The sequence below is a fragment of the Macrobrachium nipponense genome, chromosome 18 (genome assembly GCF_015104395.2).
Source record: "Macrobrachium nipponense isolate FS-2020 chromosome 18, ASM1510439v2, whole genome shotgun sequence".
Classification (NCBI taxonomy): domain Eukaryota; kingdom Metazoa; phylum Arthropoda; class Malacostraca; order Decapoda; family Palaemonidae; genus Macrobrachium; species Macrobrachium nipponense.
The window spans coordinates 23137802-23163297 of NC_087211.1; the positions used below are offsets into that span (position 1 = coordinate 23137802).

Sequence of the window (25496 nt, forward strand, 5' to 3'; positions counted from 1 at the left end):
TAATATTTAATAGGACGACTGTAATTAACCTCAAGGGGCCAGTAGTAAACACGACGAAATACAGTGGATGTCGTATCCGCGGTTACGTTCCTTGCAGTTCGTGCGGAACTATTCTTTAGAATTACCAATTTGAATTCCTTGGAGTTAAGAGATTTCTAATTTTGCGACGGGAGAAGGTAACACGTTCATTTAGAGATTCTCAGGAACACGCACTTCTGCTGTACAAAGTGAGAAAGTAGCCTCTCCCAACAATATAACCCACTAACCTTTGCATTGTTGTTAGTTACTTCCAGCAAGGTTCCACGGCCATTGTTGCCAATTTAATGGAGCCGGACACATACGCCGATGCCTTTAAAACTGTTTCCATCAGTTCTAGCTGCCATAGCAATGCAATAAAAAAATTGCTCTAATTTAAGTATATAGGTTACAAATGGATATGCTACATTCACTTATTTCCATGGTTTTGCGTAAGTCTGAACGCAAATTGGCTACAGTGGAACTTCCAGCACGCTGTTCCAAGAATTTGATAATAAAGGAGTGTTTAAATTCTCACGATATATAGAATATACATGTAAATCTGCATCGACAAATCAGTTGGCAGGCCGGAAACTTTTTATTGACAAATCTCACAGGAGGAAAGGATGTTTTCTTCCAAGAAGGGAAATGCTTATGCATGCCGGATGCCTGCAAGGCAGTTTTTTTTAAGCATAGAATATAGTGTTTAAGGAGGGGCCAGCTGGTCACGTGTCCCCCACCCCCATGGATATTAAATACCAAACTTTATTTTCTCTCTATAAATAATTATTAATAACAAAAATTTGCTTAGCTAATGATTATTTCAACAAATGCTACTGCTGTGTGCAGCTATATATAAATATTGATATAATATGTACCGTATGTGTGTACATGCTACATACATACGTAGCTACACACACGCATATATATATATATATATATATATATATATATATATATATATATATCACACACACACACACACACACACACACATATATATAATATATATATATATATATATATATATATATATATATATATGATAATTCAAAGTGGACCCGCATGGTGGATTTCTAGACCGGCCACTGTTATGCACGTCAGTAATTTCAACCATCACATAGACTGCAAGTCATCAGAGATGTTATGTTATAAAAATAGTATGAAAAATACTGAATCGGCATTCATTTAATATCTTAATCAGTGTTTTAACTTTCAGCCCATTCCATTGCAAAGTTGACATTTTCAGTACCATTTAAAGAAGCGTAAGAAAGTACAAGGACAACTCTTAGCTGGGTTATATTCCTCGATTAGCATTATTTTGGTGTATTAAAAGTACCTTATCTCTTTCATTGTTTGTGGGTGCATTTTATTTTTAGCAGACCGCTGGTGAATGCTACTCGTTTTTTTTAAGAATACCCACATGAAAATGCTGCTGCGGTATAAAGTTGCTTGATAACGTAAATTTTAGAAAACCGTTGATGGATTTTTGTCCCTAGCAACGTTGATAGACAGCGAGGCTCTTAATTACATAGAGGCTGTTACGGTTATTCAAAGCGCCAAGCGTTTCTTAATAATTCATATTTTTCTATGTGTATGGTTATTGATGTTGTTTTGGTTCCGTTACTTCGTCATTTTCATAAGAATTTTTCCATAATGCTTCTTTTGGACTTATTTTCTCATTACTTTGATCACCGTTGGGCTGACTACCTTCCCTCTATTCTTGCTCCAGATGAATAATTATGTAGTGCTACTTATTTTGAACAGCGTTAGTATCTCGGCTAACAACAATAATTTTAACGAGCCTTTGCCGTTTTATATATCAATAATGTACCCATCCTTTTTTTATTGTTTGCGAAATTAATTTATTTACTTGATAAAGCGGCTACATGTGCATTTATTATTATTGACATATTAAGAGTTAGACATATTTTCCTCAAGAAAGAAGGAATCAAATAATTTTGTTTGATCGTAATTAAGACGAATTCTCTCTCTATCTTGCGATTGCTTGTAATTCCGTAAATAGGTCAGTTACCCCTTGCTAATCCTCATGAGGGTGAAGCGGGCCTTGATGATGAGGGGTCTTCCACAGCCATCCACGATCGTAGTTCCCCCAAAACCCCTTCGGTTGGTCTGTATACAGTGTAACCATGGCAACCGTAGTTCACCCTGCTCCCGCCAGGTGGCCAAAACTTTTCATCATTGCCTTGGTATGAATCATTTGTTATGGGCCTTATTGATCCCTATCTGTTGGTGTCATAAGGGTGGTTGTGTCATACCTGAGTGAAAGCTACGAGACTCGAGGAAGGAACGAATCAGCTGTTGAGAGGTGACTGAAACTTAGATACCGGCAGTGACAGTATTGCTAATGTGGAGATCGCTCGTATGCAGGTTGTTGTAGTACGTGGACGCGTGTTGTGTTTGTGTTGACCACGCACCAAGCCATCGAACTGTAAAGGAAAGAAAAGGTAGGGATTAGCCATTTTCCAGGCGAATATTCGAGGAGGATAAACTCGGTTCAAATATTCAGGTTGGGGACTTGTGTTAGCCTATTAATGATGCAATTTGTCACGGCCCAGCTTATCCGTACATTCACCTTTGTAGCGTAACCTTTCATGAAAGTTCATCAGGCATCGGAGTTTTTGATGCGTGGTTCGTCTTAGTACGAAAACAGGCAAAACGATATCAACCTAACACTTTTAAAATTATTCTGGTATGGGAAACTGGCGATTTTGCTAATTGTAAATAGATATCGAGTTCCTACGTGTGAAGAAGCTGCATAATTGGAGAAATTCATGGAACAGCCAAGTGATATACAATAATGAAAGACTTTACTATTATCCTGTAAAAGGTCCAGATAGTGAATTGGGTTAATCTGTGTAGTGTGCTAATATTCTTTACGTAGGATGACACATTACACTTAGCAAACGTGACTTGAATTTTACAATTTATTATTGTTTTCATTGAATGCTTTGATGGTTCGTCTACATTAGACTATAAATTAATGATAAACTTCTTGTTTTATTTTAGCGTAATAAATTTTGACCATAAGTAAAAGGCGTTTTCTTCTAAGTAAAGGCGTCGGCGTCGCTGAGATGTTATTTCATTTGTCATGAAAGTACTCCTAGAAAAAGAGTACTTTTCGATCGGTACAATAACGTGAATTACCTGTGGCGCTTGTGAAGCTGATACCTCGGCCATTTTGCATGGGATATTAATGCACTATTTTTGCATGAGCTATTAATGCACTATCTTTTGCAACCGTGTTTCCATAATTCATTATATATAATTAGAGTCTCCCAACTTTCATTCGCTCTTCACAGCACAAATGAGCTATCTAATTCTTACTAGTTTGTGGGCGTCGCTTTCATCTCTGAATTCGACGACTTTTTTTTTTTTTTTTTTTTTTTTTTTCTCTGTAGTTTTTTTCTCTGTAGTTTTGTCAAGTAAGAAAAGACCTCATAGGTCTGGTTAGTGGTTAGTTCGAAGATGAGCCTGTCCCTATCATTTGAAAATGGCACTCAGCTTAATGCAGGGATACTGTGGTAATCCCTGTTCACGTTACATAGTACGTTTATTATTTAAATGATACTAAAATATTGATTGGTACAGTTCCTAAGTGTTTCCATTATTTTAAGAAGTACGAAAGGTATTACACAAAAAGAAAGATTTTGAGGAAGTTTGCCTTCGTGCTTCTTGTTAGAATTAACAAGACTTGAATATAAAGACAAGTGAAAATGAAGGAAGGAACATCGCATAGAGCAGGGTACATTATAAAAAAGAATATATATTTTTGAAGGATAATACGGATTTAGAAGAGAAATAGCGAAACTGCTGTTCATTTATATGTCTGCACAAAAATGAGTTCAGTCAGATATCTAACTGAAATGGTAGACAAGTTTGCCGACTGGATTTCTGGTTTAAGTCACTGTATAGTGAACGGAATCTTATTTGTCTACAGTGATTGAAAGTAAGACGAGACGGTTTTCCAGTTATATTTTTGAAGTTTCCAAGAGCGAAGTTCCAGGACTAGAGTACAGTATGCAGAATCTGAGCTAGTACCTAACCGCTGATTAGAATGGGAAATGTTTGGGAGAGAGTATCGGCTGGAGAGTAACCAGTTAAGACTCAGTGCTAGAAATTTCAGCCTTATGACCTATAGAGTCGTTGCAACTCGGATGCTGACCATGTTTAAATAAGGTGAGTCCATGCAGGGAAATTTGTACGTAACTTGGTTTTCCGTCTTCAACGGCGGTTACGTTAGTCTTCTGTAATAGATAAGTCCTAATATAAATAATGGAGTGTGAGTCATATAAAAAAAATCTCCCTTAAGAAGGCCAAGGCTGTTCGCGTGTTTAAATATCTCTTACTAAGAATGGTGTTGGGGAAACGGTTTCCAGCTAGAAATAATGGGCTTTAACGATATAAAATACGGCTGTGGCATAGGATAGTTACCATGCGTTATATCAAGCTGTAAGTAAGACTATGAAAGGTCGTTAGTGAGGGTGGAAATAGACCTAACTAACGACCTCCCATGAATCAGCTGAACGGGACATAATAACCAAGTATTATTCTGCGTGCATTTATTCCTTTCTATAGACCACCGGTCATCTCGCTGTAACGATTTATCGGATCTTGGAATGAGTTGCACTTTGAAGCATCTCCCGCTCGCATCGATTGGGATCAGCTGTTCGGGGGATATTTGACGGGAAAGGGGCATGATTTTTCGATCAGTAGTATTAAATGGAACGTGCGCGCCCTATTGACATTCGTAGGTACATCATAACATTTCATGATAATCAGGTCATGCTCTCGGGTCAGCAGCACTCGGGAATTCAGCACCAGGAAGTGGCATAATAAGGTATTCAGCTCAGGTCGAGTATTACGTGAGCTAACGTAGATTCGTTGAGTTCATGCGGTGTCGCACGAATACTTTTAAGGCACATTTTAACTTCTTGCTATTGAAGTATTATTATTATTATTATTATTATTATTATTATTATTATTATTATTATTATTATTATTATTATTATTATTATTATTATTATTATTATTAGAAAGAGATCCGTTAAGGAAGGGAAATTTGTGCTACTACATTCTTCTTGTTATGTACATTTTCACAGAGGAACTACTTAGGACACAGTACTCTCAGCTTGAAGTAGCTCCTCTAGCTACAGTGTCCTTGAGATATATTTTATTCACGTCAGATTTAACCAATCAAGAGCTGACACGGGCTGTCTTGTTCCTTGAGCATCCCATAAATTTTTAGTTCTGTGACCTCGATCTCGTCTGCGGTCAGTTGTGTAGTACAACCTCCACGGGGTCCTCGCTGACCTTTCCCCTGTTCCAGTTATGGGATTTTCAGTTTTAAAGATGCAATGCCTATACTCTGTTTTTTTTTTCATCTGTCCATCCGCCTGTGGTGTATGCGTATGGTAACACTGCGTCTTGGGCTTTAGATAGTTACATTCAGCTTACATTCAACAATAATAATAATATCCTATTTAGAATATTAACGGTGTAATTCGCTACAGTAAATTATTAAAACACTTTTCAGTTGCAAATATACACACAGATATCCTTTTATTTACCTAAAACTTACACATAGCGTAACTATTTAAAGCCCGGGACTCAGTGTTACCATACAAAAACACCACAGGCGGATGGACAGATGAAAAAAAAACAGAGTACAGTTACACCTTTTGACCAGATCGAACTAGGCTTACCTTTCGTTTTGAACGCTATTGTTTCGTGTTGCCTAAACAGCCGAAATGTGTTGTATTACCTGGTAATTGTGAACCACAAGTTATTAAGTGCCCCTTTGAGTACTGTGCTGTTTATTTGTGTCATTGCTTTCGTATACTACTGTGCTAACGTTTTAATTAGCTTTACATCGTAGGGATATAACGACCATAGGAAGAACACCACCCACAATAAATGGAAACAAAAACCATTCGGCAGCCTAAATAACATAAACAACAAATCCGTTTTGCAAGGGTCAGCCTTACAGGAACAGTTCTGAAGGTCAAACCGGTCATTGAACTTAATGACTCAGCCAGATGAGGATTATTGAAAATCCCAGGGTTGAAACAAAGGAAAAAGATGAGCAAGGGACACGCGGAGGCAAGGAACGGACCATGGGCGGGATTTGAGACTGGAAGGCATCATACACATAGGTCACCGGACTGAAAACCACATCACTCTTAAGATGGCAGCAGGAGCACTACCGTTAAAAAAAAAAAAAACACCTGTAAAAATGTGTATGTAACAAGAAAACAGAAACATTAATTTCACATCGTGGGTTTCTTCATCAAATATCAATTGGAAAGTGAGTGTTCGTCGACTTATTATAATAATAATAATAATAATAATATAATAATAATAATAATAATAATAATAATATTATTATTTATTATTATTATTATTATTATTATTATTATTATTATGGATATGCACGACTCGACATTTGCAAAAATGTTGCCTAATTAGAGTTAAAAAAATTTGAAAACGTTTGCAAACTATATATGCTATATATCTGTCTGAAGAAAAACAAAACAAAACACGTTTCGAGCTCGTATTGACTAATGTGATACATAATTTAGAAGACGTAACTCTTTGTGGAAGGAGAAAATATGTTTACTTAAGCATAAGAAGGTACCTGGTTAGACGGCAGAAACGGTACTTTACACGTGAGTGCTAAAATACGACGGAATGCAGAATTGAGCAGATTAATATTGTATTATGGCAATATGTCGATCATTATTTTTTGTTGCTAAGTTGAGATATTTTGTTATTCTTAACTCCGATAAGTCATCCTTATTTCTTTTCTTTGCGTGTATATTTGTACGAGGCGTGTATGTGTGTGAGTGAGCGTTCATTTTCTGCGGAAAGAATGGAGACTTGTATTCAGTATATGGATTTCATCCTTAGTCAGACTAATGCAGCACACAGCGGAGTACCGTTTGGAGCGTGACCTGAATTCACCTATTGATTGGAAGTGTGTGACATGTGGATAACTCGGCGTTTCATAGAGGGAAATGACTGCCTACTTGAAGTATTTGAAGGAAAAAATGAGTTTCGTGTTAGTGTACCGTATTGCTTTGAGCGCCATAGTGGCGCCGTCGGTATGGTGTTGGCCTGCCACCTCAGTGGACGCGAGTTTGATTTTCGGGCATTCCATTGAGGGGTTAGAGATGTGAATTTCTGTTGAAAGAGGTTCACTCTCGACGTGGTTCTGAAGTCACGTAAAGCCGTTGGTCCCGTTGCTGAATAACCACTGGTTCCATGCAACATAAAAACACCAAGCAAACAAACCGTATTGTTCCCTTATCTTCGTAAAGTTTACGATTTACGTATGAATGTTATATATGGGGGATGTCAGTTTTTACCAAATATCAATATTCACCGTATTTGTAAAAGCATTTATTATTTTATTCATTCATTCATAAATTCACTGACATTCATTTCAAACCAAATTCATTATAGCGCTGAATAATCCTTTGGATTCCAGTGCTTGGCTTCAAGCCTGAATTCCATATTCCATCCCATTTGTCATTCGGAAACTAAGATACATATATATATATATATATATATATATATATATATATATATATAAGATATATATATAAATTATATATATATATATATATAGATATATATAAATATATATATATATATAAGATAGATATATATATATATATATATATATATATATTATATAATATATATATATATATCTATCTATATATCCATATATATATATATATATATATATATATATATATATATATAATATATATATATAGAGAGAGAGAGAGAGAGAGAGATATATAATATATATATATATCTATATATATATATATATATATATATATATATATATAAGAAAAATGTTAGATGGAAATGGTAGGCATGATTATAACTCAGTATTCTGCTTATTTTCTGAGCTGACTGGAAGTAAGATTATGTTTTTATAAGGTAAATATTAATGTCTTAATGACTACCTTTTGATTGTCTACTTTTGAAAATAGTTTTTTTTTTTATGTAGTGACTTCAATATAATTCTATAGTTTTGTAAGATGACGCCGGAATGAGCCGTATGTGGGAGACATGATCCGCAGTGACCTTTCTTGTTTCAAGGGTGATGTCACTGAGTTATTATGCCTTTTTATTTACGTGTTCGTCCACGCCCGCAAACGCGCACACAAACGTTCACTCTTCCCGCAAACGCGCACACAAACGTTCACTCGTAATAAGAGAGAAAATAGATACCTTCATCTCTACGTTGGCCCCCAAGGGATGTGGGTAGTGCCATCAGTGCACCTCGTGTGGTGTTCTGTAGGCATTACTTAAGGTTCTTTGCAGCAGCGTCCCGTCGGCTCCTAGCTGCAACCACCCTCATTCCTTTTTACTGTACCTCCGTTCATATTTTCATTCCATCTTACTTTCCACCTTCTCCTAACAATTGAGGTTTTCCTCTCGCTACGTCTCTCAAACCTTTTTACTGTCAGTTTCCCTTTCAGCGCTGGATGGCCTCATAGGTTCCAGCGATTGGTCTTTGACAATTTCCCCATTCAGCGCTGAATGACCGCATAGGTTCCAGCGCTTGGCCTTTGGCATAAATGATCTATTCTATTCTACTCTACATTGCTCGGTTTGCGGAAAGGTGAATGCTCTCTCGTCAGGTCTGACATGACACTATCGACATTCAGAAACAATTTGCGTCGGAAACTGTCGGGGAATGTCGGTTGTGTCGCAATCAATCGTTCGCCAAAGACGGAGCGATTGGCCGTTTTTACTTCCACACTTCTTATAGTTAAAAAAAAAAAAATAAAAAAAAACTTACGTTGATGTGCCTTGCGAACTGGGTCAAAGATATGTTGCCCTCTGACGCTTCCGCCGATGCCATGAATAAAGAAGACGAATCTGTTGCTGGTGTCTTTGGTGAAGAGCTTTGCTTTCGTGATGACGTTCTTGATGTAAGCTAGAAGTGCGAATTGTCATCACGAATATGCATATTTTTGGCCGATGCTTTCTAGATGTGTCTCTCGATGTTACCATGAAAACCATTTTAAACTGGCTCTTGTTATTTTTATGCTGATCATTTGTTTCAAGTTGTTAGCAACTTGAGAGGTGTATGGATATAAAACAGTTTCTTCATACCATCTGTAATGCAGTGTTGTCCAAACTGGGGTCCGCGTACCCCTGGGGGTACGCAACATAGATTGTGAGGGTACGTGAACAAACAAGGAACACACACACACACACAACAGAAACATCCCATCAGTGAACAACAGTCTCACATCTCCCATTAAGTTGTGTAAGTAATTTACAAGCATTTTGTTATTAAATCATCATTTTTATTTGTGTAATAATATGAATTTATTGACCAACACTCCTATAATGCAGTCTTTTCATAATTAATATACTATTTGCATGATTATCCTAAATAAAACCGAGTTTGGTCACCCATGGTGGGGGGATACGTAACAGTAGGAGAAGGTAATGAAGGGTACAATAGGCGAACATGTTTGGACAAAACTGCATTAAAGGAACCTGATCAGTTTGGAAGTCAAAAAGAGATAACTTTAGGCGAAGAAGACATCCGCGCGTACGTCATGCAAGACCTTAAGTCACACGATAAGTGGCGTATATAAGGGGGGAGGGGCTGGTCACGTCCCCCCCCACCCTCCCCTGGATAGAATAATGTGTAAATCTCAAAGCTATAATTAAATTTCGATGATGTGTACCCATTACACACAAGTAAAATACTGATAGAAACACCGAAGCAAAATTATGTAATTGTTTTTCTTTATGCGCCTGTTTCATGCTTTTATTTGTCTGAGAAACTTCACCTGCTACTTCTTCGTCAGCTACAGATGTCGGAAACAATGTGACTATCTTCAGAATTATAATCTCTCTCTCTCTCTCTCTCTCTCTCTCTCAGTACATACAACATACGTATATGCATAAGATGTGAACTATGTCTGTATATATATGTGTGCATACATATTTAAATAATGATATATATGTACCGTAATTGTGTACGTATGTATATATATATATATATATATATATATATATATATATATATATATTAATTTTAAGTGGCCCACTGTGAAAGATTTCTAGATCCGCCACTGGGCATGACGGTTAGAGAAAGACGGAGATAAATGACAAGACTCATATGTAGACCCGACAAAGTGAGTGATAAAGAGAGAAAGAGAGGAAGGGAACGCTGCTTCCAAGTACACTGAAAGATGATGACGAAACAAAAGCGTTGCAAAAATTCCCGAATGATTCGTAAGCGGCGATGGCTCTGTGGATTCGTGTTACTTGGTAAACAGTAAGTCACTTTTGTACAGCTTGAGCTAAATGCGATAAATGTGTTTTTTTTATTGATTTACTTATGTTTATTGTGTATTCAGTTTGACAAATGGAGAATCTTAATTTATTTATTCATTTTCTTTACTATGTGCACATAAGTGGAGTCTGTGTTCGTGTTTATTCATTCGTTTTATGAAGCTTGTATACGCGGTTATCGTCATCTACTCAATAGTTTGTTATTGATCATATTGAACTTTACAATTTCTCTTATTGCATTGCACTTGCCAGAGTTTTATGTCTTTATCCGATATATATATCATACACTGGCCGAGGAGAGACTTTCCTTCAAATTTCAAAACCTATATCATATGGCCGAGGAATGAATGCTGCTCACACATCATCGAAGTTAATGAGGTTTACTTGTTAATCAGACTTGAAGGAATATAATGATGATTTTCTTTAATAAATTGTGTATTATCATATATATTATATATATGATATGATATATATATCTATATATATATATATATATAGATATAGATAGATAGATAGAATAGATAGATAATCTGTACTTCTTAAATGAAGTGACCGATGGAATGGGCAATTCTATCCAGGAATGTCTGATAAAACGAAAAAGAGAAAAAACATAGTGGGATGAGATGAGATTTTTAACCCCGGAACAATGGAAGGGAATACCAGAACCTGGTAACTGCGTCCTGGTGTTGAAACGAAGCGACGAAAGTCTAATGATTATGAAACAGAACCCCAGACTCCATGAGCCAGTTTTTTATTTTATTTATTTATTTATTTATTTTTTTGGTCAAAATTTGCGTCGTTAACCATTCATCTTGGATGGTTATGTTTGGCTAATATTCTTAAATAAATAAACAAAAGAAGACTCATGAAGTGCGGTGAACGCATAATTATAGGTATTTTGAAAGAAAGTAATAGGATATGAAGAGAGCGCGAATACTTAGAAACAGTGTTCTCTCAACTCAAGGGTATTCAAATAGTTTACATTTTCTCGAGTCATTCTAAACCTTATGCTGTATCCGTCCTTTGAATCTCAGCACAACAGTAATTTTAACTTTAGCTCTAAAGTGACAGAATGATTTTTTTTTTCTGTTCATGAAAGATCAGGTCAAGGAGAAAACGAGATAGTAAATGGTTGTGTTTCTTGTGCGAGCTGCAACAGAGGCTGTCATGAACTTAGTGTTACTACGTTTCCTCAAGCAACAGCTTCCATTTTCCATTTAGGGTCAATTGCCTCGTCATCCATTTTCCCGAGATGGAAATTTGTTTTCCTCTCGGTCTTGGTGTCAGGGAAAAGTATTGACGACGCAAACGGGAATAGAGCGGTCATTATTGTGCTGCCCAACCACCTCCTCTTTAAAGCGGGCCTGTATCACCTTTGCCTGTTGCAACTAAATGCAAGTCTCGTCAGTCGTACGAAAGCACAAGTATTCACGGAGTTTCCGACAAGACCTGAATTCCTGAGCTAATTTTCCTGACTCCGCAAGTTGAGGAGTTTGTTTACCATACATGGTTTGCTTTGAAACCAGAGCCTTCCCGTAGGAGGGCTAATTAGTGTCGTCAGTTCACCTTCTGCGGTGCACTTTAGTCATTTCTTAAGAAGGTTCTTTGCAGCGTGACTTCGGTTCCTAGCTGCAACCACTTTCTTTCCTATTACTGTACCTCCTTTCATATTCTCTTTCTTCCATCTTAATGTCCACCCTCTCCTAACAGTTCATTCACAGTGCAACTGCTTTGAGGTTTTCCTCCTGTTACACTTTTCAAACTTTTTACTATTAATTCCCCTCTCAGCACTGAATGACCTCATAGGTCCCAGTGCTTGGCCTTGCTTGGCCTTTTGGCCTAAATTCTCTATTCAGATCAGTCAAATTCAGGGAAATTGTTAAAATGAAACCATTCTGTAAGACGTGAGGGCATGACGACAATGACGGGCAGATCAGAGTCTGCCCCGAAATAAATACATGCAGTGGCTGTTTATATGTTTGTGAATCATTCTATCATAGTTCATGTTGTCATTCGTGAGAGCAATCACCCATTTGCTCCTTCATTTGGTAAGCAGCGCTGAAACATAGCGGACGTGAGAACTCGTCACTAGTCTGTGTTAGTCTTGTCATTCGGTTGCAAGGATCGTCGTTTCCCTTTCTTTGTCCTCTTGGACCCAAATGTCCGGTTACTGTGCTGAAACCCAAGCGCCATAAAATGCATCCTGTCTGACCGAGGAAGGGCGCGTGTCACGTCGAGGTGTCACCGGCCATATCACGTCAAAGAACCCGCTGTAAACTACGTATCAAAGGCGCATTTCCCCCCCGTAACATCCGGGGAGCTGTTTTCGCTTTTAAAACAGAGAAGCAAATGAATTTTTACATCAGGCTTTTGAATGATAAGCAGTTCATAGTTTGACTGTGATGGTCTATGTAAATTGTTAATTCTATTCTCTTTTTTTCAGTAGCAGCAGCAGCAGCAGTAGTAGTAGTAGTATAGTAGTAGTAGTGTACGTACAAATATTTGCATTTGTTGACCCTGTAGATGAAGAAATAAAGGAGAAGTTTTTCCTTAAGGTTAATGTCTTATAATCGTTCTCAAATATCCGAGTTTCGCCAACGTTGGGTGAATTCCATGACGGGCATTTTTCCCGAACAGTTGCAAATAATATCTCTTGCACGTAAGATTTACATACAAATACTACTATTGCAGTTTTATGATCAAAGTATTTGCAATTGTTATTACAATTAGGAGAATCGGCATTTCTTGGAAAGGTAATAGGTTGCTCAAGAACTGTGTCTTGTGCTTGTCATAATAATTTGGTGAGAATACGTCCGTTCGAGTGCGTGTGGATCTATTCTAAAAAATATCGGACTACTGAAATATCCGTTTCTCCGTCCGTTCCCACGCTCGCATGACGTGATGTTGAGACATAATTTACCTCTGGAAAGTAAGTCATGGCGAAAGTTGCGGGTCGTGAAATACTTGATGCTGTGTCGTAATTTTTGTGGAACCTGTAATGTGAGCACTGCATTCCCCAACAAAATGGAAGTGCAGATTTGTGAGAGAATGGCCGGTAAACTAGATACTAAATATTAATTTGCTCAGAGAAATATCGTTGTCAAGGACACAAATGACAAGTAAACATTGCTTTGCCAATGATAAATGGAAAGACGTTGACAGAAGACCCCCTAAGGTCACCTTGCTCTAACAACAACGAAAACGATGAAAGGTGTCATGACGGCGAAGGTTGTTCCAGTGTTGCGGCTTTCTGTGGTATCTGATACCAAACTAGACCTGTGCTCTTTGGAGCTAACCCAATAAAGACGGGCAAAACTTTATATTAGAAAAAGCAGACACGTGCAGTGGCAGTGATAAGCTTCTCTCGGTGTCCGACGAAAGGCTCTACTTCCTACAGCAAAATCAAATGACCTGCTAAAAAAAAAAAAAAAAAAAAAAAAAACGAGTTGGACGCTTCATACGTTTCAGGCGAAGCTTCCTCTTCTTTATTCCTTTGTTGATGGTAGAGGATTCTTTGTGTCCCAGACGAATATGTTTTTTTTTTTTTTTTTTTATTCTTGTTATTCTTTGATTCGTTAATTAATTGACACTTCTTTTGGTGACGAGGTTTTTGCGGGGCTATCATGTCTTTTTCCTGTGAACCGATAGAATTTAATTTCCATTTTAATAATTGAAGTACGCGAGTCTAAAATACTTGATGAAATGTTATGAATAATGGATAAATATGTCTGATTTACTAACGGCAATTTATTCAGATGAAATGTTGGCAAAGTAAGCGAAAATATTATCGGGAACCTCGGGAGTCTTGCTCTCTGACGGAGGTCGGAGGCCGCCCTTTTATGGCAGGGGGGCATAAATACCTTCCGACCAACCCTCACCCGACTCGCACTAAAACTCGACCAAGAGGGAGCTTTGTGTTTGCTGGTGCCTCGAGCTTCCACCTGACGCCTCCCACCACAATAGGGAGGATGATAAATGATCCTTTCGACAGCGACGCAGACAAAGGCCTGTGGAGAAGGCTGGATGTAATCAGTCTTTTAAAAAGAACGCCGTCCAGTTGGTCAATAAGTCAGTCGTCGGGAGATGTTTGCATGTTTGATTTGAGCTCTGTTTGTGATACCATGATTAAGGATACATTTTTATGACGTCAGAAGTATGCCAATGGTACATGAAATCAAGAACTGGAAAATAAAAGGCCCCTGAGGATGGCTTGTCAACGGCCTACACAAAGTAATGTTGTCGGCAATGCACAATAAATCCTTGTAGTGCTGTCGGTGTACCTCACGCGTTGCACTCTAGACATTACTTACAGTTCTTTGCTGCGTCCCTTCGGCTCCTTAGCTGTAACCCCTTTCAATCCTTTTACTGTACCTTCTTTTATATTCCTTTTCTTCCCATCTTGCTGCCCACCGTCTGCTAACAATTCTTCACGGTGCAACTGTGAGATTTTCCTCCTGTTACACCTTTCAAACCTTTTTAGTCTCAATTTCCCTTTCAGCGCTGAATGATCGCATAGGTCCCAGCGCTTGGCCCTTAGGCTAAGTTTTATATTCCATTCCAATACGCAATGAATATGGTGCTTTACAATTTTTATTTAGAATATTGCAGAGATATATTATATATTATATAGATAATATTGATATATGGTGTACATATATATATATATATATATATATATATATATAATACATATATTTATATATATATATATATATATATATATCTATATATATATATATAATATATATTTAGATATATTATATGTATATAATCTATATATATATATAATATAATATATATATATATATATGTATATATATATACATATATGGATATATATATATATATATATATATATATATATATATACATATGTATATATATAATATTATATATATACAATATATGGATATATCTATATATATATATATATATATAGATATTATATACATATATTATATATATATATATATATATATATATATTATATATATACTATATTTATATATATATATATATATATATTATATATATATTTATATATATATATATATTTATATATGTATATATATGTTCAACCCACTGTATCGTTTTAATGAAATGTCGAACTGTTGTTACCCACGCGGCAATAGCTCATTAATTGCAAAAGTATATTTTAAAGAGTAGACTCGTTATTACACACTGATTTTAGAGGTGAGCCATGTACGCAGTAGTATGTGCTAGAATGTAAAAAAAAAAAAAAGTGATCAAAATTTTCAGGTAACTCTCCGTAGTTTATTTTTTCTTCTTCTTCTTCTTTTAATTCCTCCAATCTTGAAGCCAAAGCAAATATCTTACACTTTTAGGATCTGATATGTAGACTCATTGTACTGGTGTTAAGACATAAAACTATTGAGCTATGAGATTTTTACGATATCGTGGATACTTAAAAAAGCTAGGTTATGGTACTGTTAGTTAATGAATTTATCAGAAGAAATTGGTTGAATCATTTATTGTACTTTTAACAGTAAATTCTGATGAGTAACATTCAATAGACTGCAATTTTGTCATGAAATGTTGTATACTGCCTGAGAAATCATTCGGGCCATAACAGTCCTTAATATGAAATAGAGCTTGTATTGAAGAAGAGAGGAAATGGATTGAAATGTAATAGACAAATGAGGAAATATAATTTAGCAAAAGTACCCTATTGTTCCCATACTAGGGAAGAAAAGTTTTTTTTTTTTTTTTTATCGTATTGCAATTGACCTACGCATTGGTGCTAGAGCGGATTGCGGCGAATACTCAGAGTTTGAGCGAGTTACTCGGCGCACACCTTCGCGTGACCGGGATTAATCGTTCGCAAAATGTGTTCGTTTAATTGTAACTGTCTGACGCGCTGGTTGTCATAGCAACAGACGCTGCGGTCGTCGGGTTTTGGGCATCGTCTGTTGCCCATCCCACAGGAGTCTCCTCAGTTGAAGGAAACAACTTTACTTGCTCAGCTTGTAAATAAATTTAACATACTGAAGTTGCTATTAGATATTAAACAAGTAGATTGGCACGCAGGGTTGGATAATTACTGAAACGGGGACAAAACTGGTGTAATTATACAAATATGCCAAATATTCAATTTGTCTCAAAGGAATGTTCTACTTTATTAAAAATCTGCAAAATTTGGGACAACCAGAATCTCCAGAGTTCCAGATTCTAACGTCTACGAAAACTGGACCAAGGAACAGAGGGAACAAGAACGCCAACGGAAGGAGCGTCGCTTGTTACTTCGAATCAAGCATTGGAAAAATTGCCCCAAGACTTACTAATATATAACTAATACATAAATTCACAATAGATTACTGGAAAAATAGTTACAGCGACTGCTGTATCCACAGAACATCTAGAATGATAAACATGTTACGAAGCCGTAGATGTGGCAGCCATTCCTTTGTTAGGTATAAAAAAAATGTTAATAACTTGAATGATTCCCCGGAGGCTCTTTGTTAGCAACCAAACGCTGGCCTGCTCGCCAAGTATCCTGTTACAGAATCACGGAACCTGGCTCTTTTTATTCATTGATTGATCTATGTATTTAGTTATTTATTTTCTTGTTAATATTAATTTTTACATTGTGGTTTGTAAGTCTCCTCATTTTGTCGTTGTATGAGAATTCTCCGCTGTTTCCCCTTCTCCTGGCCGGATATTTGGCCGATGGACATTTAGCCGAACGGACATTTGGCCGACAATTTACAAGTGTGAATAGTAACAAGCAAAACTTCAAGTATTTTAGTTAACAGTTTATTGCCAAAAAATAAACCATAAAATAAAAAATTGTGAGAAATTGCTCTCAGAAAGTCAATTTTTTTATACTCATATTTCTCAATGGTAGACAAAGTTGGTTTCGTGTGAACATGGCTAGTTCATTCAGAGTGTTTGAGCTGAAAATGGCAGTTACCCAATTCAACAATTGAGATGGTAAACTCAAAGTAGTAAATGCCGATTGTTTTCTCGCTGTTAATATTGATTGTTATGATTAACAGAACGATAGCTGGTTTGACATACAAATAGGTACGTCTCCTACATTTTCGGTCAAATGTTTATCCGTCAAATGTCTAGGAGACCCCCTTCTCCGTCTTCCTCATTTCCCCCTTGTATTAAAAGGCGAGATTGTATGTAAGCTTTCCGTTGGCGTGTCAAGCATTGGATTTAATAATCGACTGTCAGAGAGAGAGAGAGATAAATGCTAATCAGAGTAGGAGACCTATTTCTCCCTAAAAGACGGAATTTTGAGTGAGAGAGAGAGATTTCTCAGTGATAAGAATTCGAAAAATATATACAAGATAATTATATACTGAATTTCGAGGAAAACAGTATTTATTATACATTAAAACCCCTTTCAGTGCAATTTTTTGCTCCTGAAAAATTATGCTCGAGACTAAATAGTAGAGGAGTTGACATGGATGGCGCTAACGTAGTGAGGAAGTATTGATTGATCGATATTTAATGTTACCATGAATAGGCGGGGTAATATGGCTGATGTCTGGGAACTGATCAAATATTACTATACTCTGTTTTTTTTCATCTGTCCATCCGCCTGTGGTGTTTTTGTATGGTAACACTGCGTCCCGGGCTTTAGATATTACGCTATGTGTAAGTTTTAGGTAAATAAAAGAATATCTGGGTGTACATTTGCAACTGAAAAGTGTTTTAATAATTTACTGTATGCGAATTACACCGTTAATATTCGAAATAGGATATTATTATAATCGTTGAATGTAAGCTGAATGTAACTATCTAAAGCCCGGACACAGTGTTACCATACAAAAACACCACAGGCGGATGGACAGATGAAAAAAAAAAAACAGAGTATAGATATGATAATATCGCTGAGGCTGTCGGGCAACTGGAACTTCAAAATAAAATCCTCCTTACATTTTAATAATCTGCTTATGTTTTTATCTATGTATTTATTATTTTTGTTAAAGATTTTTTGTTTGTTTTTTAATGAGCGATTTCTTCTTTCTGTATATCCCTTTACCTTCCGTTACCTCTTTCTAATGAACACCATATTCCTGGTAGGGCTTGAATTTCCAGTCAATGGCGCCTTTGTTGGGCTTATTCCATATGAATTGGCTTCATCCACTGAACAACAAAAACAACAACAACAACAACAACAATAATGATAATAGTAATAATAATATGCTGGAATAGTAAGATCTTCATTAATACAGGTTTTATTGAAAATAATGGCTATTTTGGTATACAGATAGCATTGCATTAATAAACAGATAGTTATGCAATATTGATAAATATCGTTTTGAAGAATAGGTACCGAGAGAACATTGATATATAAAAAGTGACATGCTACAGACGGTGCCGTTGTACCAATAGATTGAGAGGTGATATCTATTGAAAAAGAGTGATAGAAGACTGATTAGTGAACAGCGATGTGTTAACAATGAAAGGACAGTGACATAATATGAACAGTGGTTTAACAATAAGAAAGAAAAAATATATTGATTAGGGTTGTATGTAAATAAATAAAACAGCCAGAAAAAAATCGTTTCTCCTGTTAAATCACTTGTACTTTAAAAGACGCAAACTGAAATCGTCGTTTCCTGTTTTTCTAGTGTAAAGGCCAAGAAACCATTCTGTTATCTTGCTTTGGTTTTGTCAGCAAACCTTGAATAGTTTATTCTTCCAAATGGATATTTCTGCGCTCGAAAGGAGCGATGCTTTAATCATTCCTTCTTTGCCTTGTTTCTGTTGTGATGTTCCCAACAACAACAACACTAGGATAATATTAGTTATAAAAACGATAATCTATCGTGCATATTATACTGTTGCCGGAAAATAATAAGTAAAAATCCACATTGTGTATGAATCACTGTATTTTTTGTATTTTGTAAAATACAGTAGCTCATATACATTACTGTGGCTTTTTACTTAATAATAATGTTTACAATAGTCGTATCAGGAAGAACACCGAGGTATAGTTTCAGACCAACGCGGAACTAACGAGGCACAGGCGGTTAAAAGCCATTTTTTCTTTCTTGACTGAATTAATGTGGGTGGTTGTGATTCAGTTATGGTGGGTCTCAGCTTGGGTGTCGTAGGGTATGGGGGGTTGCAAGCCCATCCCAAAATACCCGCTGGGAAATGGAAGGATAACACGCACTGGAGCCGTCCCTTCTAAGGGGTCACGTTCTGAGGAAGAGGCAGTGTTGTCTTTTTGGAGTTGTTCATTTTGCAGGTTTAATGGGCATGAGTGTATACACACACACATTATATATATATATATATATATATATATATATATATATATATATATATATATATATATATATATATATATATATATTATATGTATATCTATAGATATGTGTATATGTTTGATTTTAAATCACGAAAAAGGTAAACAAAAGCTTGATAATTACACGAACAAAGTTACAGCCACGAAGGAAAAATGAAACGGCGAGAAGATGCCAAGGACTTTCGTCATATAACCATGACCATGACATGTCGTGGTAATAAGACGAGAGTACTTAGCATCTCATTATTCCACTTTCCCTTCGTGGCTGTAACTTTGTTTGTATTTATATACGTGTATGTGTATACGTGTGTAATTTTGAATATATATATGAGAGCAAAGAATAAAAGGGTGTGGCTGCCTGTCAAGCAAGTCCCTTGTATGATACGGCACAGCAGCGGAAACCCAACGTTTCCTGTTGCCAATCCTTCTTCTAAAAAGGGTGCCCTGCAAGACGTCCATATTAAACTTACAACTAACACAAGCAATAACTGAATCCAGAAAATATCAAGGCCACGCCTACTTTTCAAATCGAAGTCGATGTAGAACAGTGAAGACAATATTTCCTTGGGAAAGAGATTTCCAACCAGCAGCGATGCCCAATGCAACGGTTCTATCTTCTTTCTTGCTTCCCTTGTTTCTTTCTTTCTACATCCTGCGGTGAAGCCAAGCCATTACTCATTTACATGAGCCTCTGGAGATAAGAAACCTCAAGTGAAAATACAGCTCAAATCGTTTCCTACGATAAGACTCGGGAGCTTCCGTTCTTATCAGCGCGCCGGTGGCATTCCTTGTCGTTTGGTGTTCAGGCAGCGCTAGATAAATAAATGTCGATGGTTGCGTCAAAATTTGTGTTATTCGTAATGCCTTGATTTCATTTACATGTATGTATGTGCTCATACATACATATATATATTATATACATACACACACACAAATCTATATATATATATATATATATATATATATATATATATATATATATATATCGAGCTACAATGTCCTTTAATATCTAATTCGCTACCTCGGAATTAATATATTTTCATATATGCTTAACCGAAGGGGAATTTTTTCTCGATAATAGATTTGCCTGGACCAGGGCGCGAACCTATGGATCCTTTCAAACCCAGGAACGTCAGTGAAGCTTTACCTACTACACACCTCTCGCGGTGGTGTAGTAGGTAAAGCTTCACTGACGTTCCTGGGTTTGAAAGGATCCATAGGTTCGCGCCCTGGTCCAGGCAAATCTATTATCGAGAAAAAATTCCCCTTCGGTTAAGCATATATGAAAATATATTAATTCCGAGGTAGAGCGAATTAGATATTAAAGGACATTGTAGCTCGATATATGTATATGAATCACGGAAATGTGATATGACTTATATATATATTATATATATAATATATATTATTATATATATATAGCTATAAATATATATATATATATATATATATAATTTACATTCATATATAATTTCTATCACATCACCGTGATTCATTTACAACTTGTTGGACGAGTGCATAACATCACTGATGTCCTGATTTCTCTTCAGTCCGCTGGTCGCTGGTTCGAACCCACGAGAGGACGGAATTCTTATCAACTAAAACATTCCCCTTCGGTTAACATATATGAAAATGTATTAATTCTGAGGTAGAGCGAATTGGATATTAAAGGACATTTGTATCTTAATGCATATATATATGTATATATATATATAATATATACTTCAGCGACTTGGGCAAGAATGAATTTAGGCGTAATACATTAAAACTACTCATTGTGCCTTTATTAGACCAAGCAGGAATTGTGTGCTTGATAATTAGTCGACTGTGGTAGGTAGATGACGGGTTGGCGAAAGATGGGTGTGAGGTAAGCAATACCCATCCCAAAAGATACATTCGCATGTGTATAAAAAAAAAATAATATATATCATTTCATTTCATTATATGTATGTATGAATATATATATATTATATATATATATATTTCTAAATTTGAGCGGCTACTTTCTCATTATCGAATTAAATTTACAGTGGTATAAAGATATTTATCAAATATATAGCAAATGCTCCTTCCCCGAGCTGGATTCGAGCCCTAGTATTTTCGGATTGATAGTGATACAGTTACTAAATGTGCTCAAAAAATATATGTATACCATACACACACATTATATATATATATATATATATATATATATATATATATATATATATATATATATATATATATATATATATATATATATATATATGGGATATCATGCTTATATATCACGAGAGTGAGGCATCTTGGTGAGTGACATTTTCCCTTTTCGTTAAGATTCAGTGACTGTGAATAATGGACAAGTAGTCATGGGGACCTGGTTTTAACCAGATCGCAGCTCGCCCAGAAAAGATGTAGTTAGCTTTCCTTTTAACTCCATATTTAGCTGTTGCTGCTCTTGCTTTGTGCGATTCTTTTCACAATGAATATTGAAGCTATGAGTTCATCAATTTCACCGTGGTTGTGTTTTTCTAGACGGTTTGAAGAATGACTTTATCAGAAGAAATAACTTTTATAAAATATATAACAAATGTATCTTCCCCGAGCTGCTGGATTTGAACCCTTGTATTTTAAGATTGTCAGTCTCAAATATATATATCTATATCTACATATATATATTTATTATATATATATGTATATATATTTATTATATATATATGTATATATATATGTATATATATATGTATGTATATATATATATATATATATATATATATAATATATATATATATATATCTATATATATATACATACATACTTCTCAAACACGTAGATGAAATATCTCGAAGGAGAAACCAGGGGGAAAAAGGAAATAGAGTTCTTAATTTGTCTCAACAGTTATGCCTTTCATCAGACCTCTTCCGGGGAACTTGATTGACTAATCAGTTTAAGAGAAACATACACCGGACATATGTTTACATTTTGACTTTAGGACTAACATAAACAAGTGAAAATGGTTATAGGATAATATATAAAAAAAATAAATGGCCTAATACATAGTTCGCCCAACAGAAAAGGTTAACCGTCTATGTAGGTAATTAAGTGGAACCTAAGTCAATATATTACAAAATTTGTACTGTTTTTTTTTATATGAATAAAGAGCGGGTCTTTCTTGAACAAACCTATACTGCCATTAAAATGATTGTTTTCACTATATTGAATATATGCATTTTCTATAAGATTCCTTTCTTTAAGGTTATTGTTTCTGAACAAAATTCTTGCTTGAGACCACTGAATTAGATAAAGACATTCTCTAGCAGGTTTACTTGTGGCACTATTTCTCTGATCAGTCGCGATACTATACTTATACTGTGCAGTTCGTCTCTCAACAGATTTTGCTGATTTTCCAATATAAAATTTATTACAACCACGAGGAATTTTGGCTCCTTAATGGCGTGGTTGGTATGGTGCTGACGTCCCACCTCGGTGGTCATGGGTTCGATTCTCGGCTATTCCAAGGAGGAGTGAGAGATGTGTATTTCTGGTGATAGCAGTTCACTCTCGACGTGGTTCGGAAGTCACGTAAAGCTGTTGGTCCCGTTGCTGAATAACCACTGGTTCCATGCAACGTAAAAGCACCATACAAACAAACAAGGAATTTTGTATAACTACCCCGTTGTCCTATATAGGGCTGTTTCTTATTAAAGTTCTGCCAGCGGTATTGCGATATGAAAATACAACCGTCACATTTAGTACTTGAAGTGGGTGGGTAATACGATCAAAGGCTGGCAGGTATGGCAGACACAGTATCTTGCTATTCAAATTCTTATTTCCACTAGGGGCATAAAGAGATTTTTGGGCAAGTGGGAAATACTCATCTATGTCATGTAACGTAAAATTGTGCTACCTCGTCATCAAAGAATTCAGGGCTGACTAGTGGAGAGCTCTTCATTAAAAACATAGATCTTATTTCTGACTGTGTAACTTGTTATTATGGGATGATCTCGCATTGATAATTAGATTATTGTTGCTACCTTTTCGATGTACATTAAACTTTAAAGTATTATTATTTCTAATGACTTTTACATCCAAGAAAGCTCTACTCTTATTTTTTTCCTTGTGATCAGTAAATTTGACCCAAGGTATAAACCCATTCAAATGTGTTAATACAAGACCTATGTCAAAGAGAATTTTCCAAATACTAATATGTCGTGAGCAAAACGTAATCAAAGTATATTGTCGGTTAAGATGGAATGAACCAGCCTACTCTAATAAAATTCCATGTAAATGTTATAAAGAACAGGTGAAAGGCAGTTCCCCATCTTCATACCAAATTTCTGTCTAAAGTATTTCCCATTATAAACAAAGCAAGTATGTACTACGCAAAGTCTAATTGACTATAAAATGACTAATTAACCTCATTAGACTGTAACCTTTTCTGTTGGACGAAATGTAATAGACCATTCTTATATATATTATATATATATATATATATATATATATATATATATATATATATATATATATATATATTTCTTTCTCACCAGACGCCAGGTAGGCCTCCAGGCCTGTCAGTCGTCCTGCTTCAGGAACAGTCTCCATTCTTGGCGATCATCATAGAGCCTCATCACATCAACTTCCCGCAAACAAGAGCCTCTCCTCTCTACTCCTCTCTCTATGTTTTGTAGCCATCTCATTTTTGGTCTTCCTACCGGTCTCCTTCCTTCCGGTGTCCATTCCAAAACCCTTATAGGATATCGCTCCTCCTCCATTCTTTTGGTGTGTCCAAACCATCTAAGCTGTCCTCTCTCCACAAAATCTGGTATCCCCTCCACTCCCAGTTCTCTTCTAATGTCTTCATTTCGTAGCCTATCTAGTCTTGGTTACACCTTTTATGAGTCTTAGGGCTTTCATTTCAGCTGCTTGAAGTTGGCTTCTAGTTCTTGATGTTAATGTCCATGATTCATGGCCATAAGTCAATATTGGTCTTAAAATAGAGAGGTATATTATGGTTTTCACTTTGCGAGGTATATTTCTGTCTTTCATTAGTGGGTAGAGCAGATACAGATTGTTACTGAATTTCTGTATTCAGGTAGTTATTTCCAGTTTTGAATCGTTTTGGTCACTAAACTCTACTCCTAAGTATTTGAAATTTCTACACTGTTTCAATGTCTGACCTTCTAATTCTACATCTACGTTACTTGGTGTTCGTGATAGGTGCATGATCTCTGTCTTATTCTTGTTGATCCGCATTCCATTAGCTGTTAAGATCGCGTTCCAGTTGTTGACGTTTTCTTGGAGAGATTCTGCGCCGAGGGCTATCATTGCATGGTCATCTGCATACATAAGGTTGATGGTCATATCTGCAGCTTCATCCTCACCTAGTTCCCTCATACATTTATCTAAGAACAATATAAAAAGAAGTGGCGAAAGGACGCTGCCCTGTCTTACTCCTGATTTTATTTCAAACCAGTCTTCATTCTCTTGATTTGTTTTTACTCTGGATCTGATGTTTTGATAGGTGTTTATAAATTGCTCTTATAAGTTTCTCAGGGATTCCATAGTAAGGGTCTTTTAGGGCATCCCATATTTTCATTCTTGGTACTCTATCAAAAGCCTTTTCTAGATCTATAAAAGCAATATATCTGTCCCTGTCCCATTCCCAGCTCTTCTCAAATATCATCTTGAGGGAGAAAATCATATCAGTTGTCCCTCTTCCTGGTCGAAAACCGTTTTGCCATTCACCCAGCTTTGTTTCAACATATCCTCTCAATCTAGTTTCAAGTATTCTTTCATATACTTTAAAAGCATGTGACATTAGGGATATTCCTCTATAATTGCTGCAATTTGT

At 36.0% G+C, this 25496-nt stretch overlaps 2 protein-coding genes across 2 annotated transcripts in view; one reads left to right on the forward strand and one right to left on the reverse strand.

The window, feature by feature from the left end:
• Window positions 1–303, reverse strand: part of LOC135196921 (receptor-type tyrosine-protein phosphatase eta-like) — a 416919-nt gene extending 416616 nt beyond the window's left edge. The window contains exon 1 of the mRNA XM_064223752.1: window positions 267–303. Coding sequence (XP_064079822.1) covers window positions 267–274 — 8 coding nt within the window. The 5' untranslated portion in view covers window positions 275–303. The remainder of the gene's footprint in view (window positions 1–266) is intronic.
• A 1980-nt stretch (window positions 304–2283) lies between these two features.
• Window positions 2284–25496, forward strand: part of LOC135196923 (protein eyes shut-like) — an 88263-nt gene continuing 65050 nt past the window's right edge. Inside the window, exon 1 of the mRNA XM_064223760.1 lies at window positions 2284–2483. The gene's annotated coding sequence lies outside the window, so the exon portion shown is untranslated. The remainder of the gene's footprint in view (window positions 2484–25496) is intronic.